The sequence below is a fragment of the Neoarius graeffei genome, chromosome 20 (genome assembly GCF_027579695.1).
Source record: "Neoarius graeffei isolate fNeoGra1 chromosome 20, fNeoGra1.pri, whole genome shotgun sequence".
Lineage (NCBI taxonomy): Eukaryota > Metazoa > Chordata > Actinopteri > Siluriformes > Ariidae > Neoarius > Neoarius graeffei.
Genome location: NC_083588.1, coordinates 55,489,287 through 55,495,286, shown reverse-complemented (window position 1 = coordinate 55,495,286; position 6,000 = coordinate 55,489,287). Strand labels below are relative to the sequence as shown.

At 46.3% G+C, this 6,000-nt stretch overlaps 1 protein-coding gene across 1 annotated transcript in view; it reads left to right on the top strand.

Annotated features, from left to right (window-relative positions):
* The first annotated feature begins 504 nt into the window (after window positions 1-504).
* kcnj19a (potassium inwardly rectifying channel subfamily J member 19a) overlaps window positions 505-6,000 on the top strand; it is a 67,598-nt gene continuing 62,102 nt past the window's right edge. The window contains exon 1 of the mRNA XM_060902042.1: window positions 505-1,321. Within this exon, the coding sequence (XP_060758025.1) occupies window positions 653-1,321 (669 nt within the window). The 5' untranslated portion in view covers window positions 505-652. The remainder of the gene's footprint in view (window positions 1,322-6,000) is intronic.

Genomic DNA, 6,000 nt, shown 5'->3' with positions numbered 1-6,000 from the left:
TAAGAGAGAGCTCAGAAAGACAGAAAGCTGAGAGAGAGAGAGAGAGAGAGAGCTCGAGCTCAGAAAGACAAAGCTGAGAGAGAGAGAGAGAGAGAGAGAGAGAGAGCATGAAAATGCTGAGAGAGAGAGAAAAAGAGAGTGAGTGAGAGAGCTCAGAAAGACAGAAAGCTGAGACAGAGAGAATGCTGAGAGAGAAAAGAGAGAGAGAAACAGGAAGCTGAGAGAGAGCTCAGAGAGAGAGAGAGAGAGAGAGAGAGAGAAAAGACAGAAGTGTGTGTGTGTGTGTGTGAGAGAGAGAGAGAGTACTACAGCTTATCCGTGCCCACCCAGTGTCCCTCCTCCCTCCTCCCCCTCTCCTCTTCCTCTGTTCACAACCAATTGGGCGCTGTGCATCACTTTGTCTCGAGTAAGTGACACTGATCCAGGTCTAAAGGAGCAGCGCCACTTCTCTCTCACTCTTTGGTGCTTAAAATCCACCTTGTGTATTTTAGGCGCAGTGGACAGAAGGACGCAGAGCTTCAGCCCTGTTAAATCCGCTTTAATCATGATTTCCGTGAAGGAGCGCTGGTGAAGCTGAGAGCTCACTGAGGCATGAAATGCTGCCGGCTCTGTGAAGGAAACAGCGCGTAAAGACATCTGCGCAAAGTTGGCCATGGCAGCTCTCCGGCGGAAGTTCGGTGAGGACTATCACCAGGTGGTGAACCCAGCGCGCGGCGGCGCCTTCTCGGCTCCGGTGAAGAAAAAGCGGCAGCGCTTCGTGGAGAAGAACGGCCGCTGTAACGTGCAGCACGGAAACCTGGGCGGCGAGACGAGCCGCTACCTGTCCGACCTCTTCACCACGCTGGTGGACCTGAAGTGGCGCTGGAACCTGTTCATCTTCATCCTGACCTACACGGTGGCTTGGCTGGTCATGGCGTCCATGTGGTGGCTGATCGCGTACGTACGCGGCGACATGGAGCGCGCGCGCGACTCGTCCTACACGCCGTGCGTGGCCAACGTGTACAACTTCCCGTCGGCTTTCCTCTTCTTCATCGAGACCGAGGCGACCATCGGCTACGGCTACCGCTACATCACGGAGAAGTGCCCCGAGGGCATCATCCTGTTCCTCTTCCAGTCGCTGCTCGGCTCCATCGTGGACGCTTTCCTCATCGGCTGCATGTTCATCAAGATGTCACAGCCGAAAAAACGCGCCGAGACGCTCATGTTCAGCCAGGACGCCGTGATCTCTCAGCGCGACGGCAAACTCTGCCTCATGTTCCGCGTGGGCAACCTGCGGAACAGCCACATGGTGTCGGCGCAGATCCGGTGCAAACTCATCAAGGTGGGTGCGCGCAAACTTCCAAGCGCGCGCGCACACACACACACACACACACACACACACGTGTTGGCACGCATGCACCGCACGCGTACACACAGGTACACGCACCCCATGCACGCGCGCATATACCCAAATACATGCACGCTTGCGCATGTCGCACTCTTATGTGCACACCAAACTAAAATACGCACCCGTGCCCGTCGAAACACTTGCACTCTCATCTCTCTCTCTCTCTCTCTCTCTCACACACACACACACACACACACTCCCGTATTGGCACGCATGCACAATCAATCACGCACGCACCCCATGCACGTGCGCATACCCAAATACATGCACGCTTGCGCATGTCGCACTCTTATGCGCACACGCGCACATTTACGTGCACACGCAAACTTCAATACGCACCCGTGCGCGTGGAAACATTTGCACTCATATCTCTCTCTCTCTCTCTCTCTCACACACACACACACTCTCCCGTGTTGGCACGCATGCACAATCAATCACGCACGCACATATACACATAGGTACACGGACCCCATGCACGCGCGCATATACCCAAATGCAGGCACGCTTGCGCATGTCGCACTCTTATGCGCACACTCGCACATTTACGTGCACACGCAAACTTCAATATGCACCCGTGCGCGTGGAAACACTTGCACTCTCATCACTCTCTCTCTCATTCACATACACACACACACACACACACACACACACACACAGTGTTTCTTACTACAGTGACTGACATTTAGGCCAGTTATTTAAAAAGTAATGCTTCCACACAATACATTTCCCAAATATATTCCGTGTCACATTATCTCATCTCATTATCTCTAGCCACTTTATCCTTCTACAGGGTCGCAGGCAAGCTGGAGCCTATCCCAGCTGACTACGGGCGAAAGGCGGGGTACACCCTGGACAAGTCGCCAGGTCATCACAGGGCTGACACATAGACACAGACAACCATTCACACTCACATTCACACCTACGGTCAATTTAGAGTCACCAGTTAACCTAACCTGCATGTCTTTGGACTGTGGGGGAAACCGGAGCACCCGGAGGAAACCCACGCGGACACGGGGAGAACATGCAAACTCCACACAGAAAGGCCCTCGCCGGCCCCGGGGCTCGAACCCAGGACCTTCTTGCTGTGAGGCGACAGCGCTAACCACTACACCACCGTGCCGCCCCTGTCACATTATTATTATTATATTGTATTGTATTTTCAGGAACAAAAAAATTTACACATTAGTTATGGACAGGTTTGATAACTAATTAAGGAGAAGTGAGAAAATGGGAAAGTGATTAAGGGTGAGAAGTCAGTCAGGGCTGATGAGAGATTCCCAGATGTCATTGCTGTAATTGTGCTAATATTAAATCATTCTATTGACCCCTGAGTCTCCAATCAAATGCCAGCAAACAGCAGTGTAACAGGGAAAGCAGTGCAGAATCAGAAGCAAAAACTGGAACCTGACAACCAAAGGCTTTGCATAACATCAGCACACCCACTGAAGCGCACAAGCTGCCACACACTCAGGATTAGTCGAGTGCAACCACAGCACTGTTTCAGGAACTTCCTTGGAACGCTTTGAAGGTGTTATTGCAATGTATGATGTTTTATGCTATTTTAGAAAATAGATTTCTTCTTCATTTTTTTTTCTTGCAAAACCCTTATTCTGGGCGGCACGGTGGTGTAGTGGTTAGCGCTGTCGCCTCACAGCAAGAAGGTCCGGGTTCGAGCCCCGTGGCCGGCGAGGGCCTTTCTGTGCGGAGTTTGCATGTTCTCCCCGTGTCCGTGTGGGTTTCCTCCGGGTGCTCCGGTTTCCCCCACAGTCCAAAGACATGCAGGTTAGGTTAACTGGTGACTCTAAATTGACCGTAGGTGTGAATGTGAGTGTGAATGGTTGTCTGTGTCTATGTGTCAGCCCTGTGATGACCTGGCGACTTGTCCAGGGTGTACCCCGCCTTTCGCCCGTAGTCAGCTGGGATAGGCTCCAGCTTGCCTGTGACCCTGTAGAACAGGATAAAGCGGCTAGAGATAATGAGATGAGATGAGAAAAATAAAAATGCTCCGTTTATCAAAATCCACTGAATGTAGATAGAATAAAACAGTTATTCCACTCAATCTCGTCATACATGGCTTATAACCAACTCAGTGCTGTATGCTTTCTCGGCTGTCAGCTCATGTATGACTCGATTTCATGGAATAACTGTTAATTACACATTAACTATTTAATCCATAACCACATGTCCCAATTTAACATTAAAACAAGTTAGAGTCTTAATAGAGAAGCACCTGAAAACACAATGCAAAGTTACACTGATTTTACATTTATTCATTTGGCTGATGTTTTTATATAAAACGACTTACAAATGAGACACAATCCTATCTAATCCCTCAGATGAGCTGCTAAGGGTAAAGAGACTTGCCCTCGGGATCTACAGTGGGCCTCTGTATACATGGGATTTGAACGTCTCCCATTTCTGAAGGAGTGCGTCCAACAACGAAAAGGCCACACTGTAAAAAATGTCCGTAGAATTAACAGTGAATTTATGTAAAATCATGACATAAAAAAACTGTAAATACAAAAACAATGAAGCAGTGTGTAATTTACATCAATATACTGTAAAACTCCTAACCAAATACCACTGTTAATTTAACAGTAAGAGAAGAAGAAGAGAGGGTCCCATATACGATTCGTACATTGGGGGAGTGCCTGTTAGAGAGTGCACTTGTCCTGGGCCATCGGCATAGTGAGGTAGGGTGGCCAGTTCCTTTCCTCGCCGCCTTACTTCCCCCAGTGTTTCCACCAGGTCCCCATTCACTGCTGGGTGGACAGGGAGCGAGCCCCAGATCCCCGTCGAGCCGAGGCTCGAACCGGGGACCGTTCGCTTAGTGGTCAAGCGCTCTAACCACTTGGCCACTTCGCCTCCAATTTAACAGTAAGAATATGTTGAATTGATCATATTTTTTTGTAGAATTTACAAATTGTTGTAGTTTAAACACAGACAAACTGTAATACTAAAACAGAATGTGATAGTTAAAATTACATCATTGCCCTGTTAAAAAAATAAAAAAAATGTCAGTAGAGGCTCTCCGGCACATGTCGTAAAACTCTAAATCAAATAAAATATCTGTCTAGTAGATCATTGCTTGTAACCATCATTTTGGAGCCACAAAAACCAATAATCGAGAACACTCGCAATTCATTCCTAGATGCTTTTTTATTGTACAATGAATATCCGAAAAATTAACAGTTATGTATTGATTATTGTATATTGAATACCTGTAAAATTTACATTTAGTTATCATTAATTGTACATGGAATCCCAGTGAAATGTACAAGTTATTCTGTAATGTTGTTTACATTTCACTGTATTTTTAACAGGATTATTCTGGCAACCACAGCTGCCAGTATTTTTCCGTAAAAACAACAGATTTTTTTTTTTATAGTACAGTAGTTTAACCGTTATTCCAGTCTCCGTTAAGCTTGGTGTACACTTCCTTCCAAACATGCTTCCAACTGGAGGTGTATGTCAGGACTGGAATACATAGCTAGACAGATTTTTTATTGCTCCTGAGGGAACTTGCAGTCCCAATCCTGTAGTCATAGGGGTGGGAGTATTTACTTTCCTGATAGTGGGAGTGAGAAGTCAGATATGAATCTTGCAAAGCAAAGAAAGTCATGTTTATTAACACAATGTGTGAGGTGCTGCATGATGTGTTCACTCCATTCATTCTGTCATCATTTGGTACCTGCTTCATCTTGGTCAGGGTCCTTGTGGGTTAAATGACAAATTACTTCCACCAACTTTGTTGGAGGAGGTTATGTTTTTGCCTCTGTTTATTTCTTAGTTTGTCTGTTTTTTCCCAATGTAACTCAAAAACTAGTGAATAGATTTTGATGAAATTTTGTGGAAAGGTGAGCCATGGGTCAAGGAACAATTGATTAGATTTTGATGCAAATCCGGATATGTCTGTGGATCCAAGCTCTGGATATGTATGTGAATCCTGGACTTTTTTGTCTGTTCCCAACGTAACTCAAAAAGTAGTGAACAGATTTGGATGAAATTTGGTGTACAGCTTGAGTATTATCCTAGGTTCAAATGATTTGATTTTGATGTTGATATGTGGCTTGATGGAGGTATGCACTTGGTTGAGTGCCCTTCTAGTTTCTTTATATTTTCAGAAATGGAACAAACTACTGTATGTTTGTCAAAAACTCTTGCTGGCCGAACAATAATAACTCTAAATATCTAAATTAGGTATAACAATTTACACCGTGGATGGTACAGTGGTTACCACTGTCACCTCACAGCATAAAGGTTCTAGGTTTGAACCTTTCTATGTGGAGTTTGCATGTTCTCCTCATGCCTGCATGGGTTTCCTCGTGGTGCTCCGGTTTTCTCCCACAATCCAAAGACATGCAGGTTAGGTCAACTGGCTAATCTAAATTGCCCACAGGTGTAAATGTGAATGTGAATAGTTGTCTCCGTGTTAACCCTGCAATAGATTGGCGACCTGCCCAGGGTGAACCCCGCCTCTCACCCAAAGTTAGCTGGGCCTGGTTCCAGAGTCCCCTACAACCCTGACAGATAAGCGGCATAGATAATGCATGGCTTGATGGATTTACACTATTTTATTCATAATTGCTTTATTGTTTCCTACTCTTCCTTTT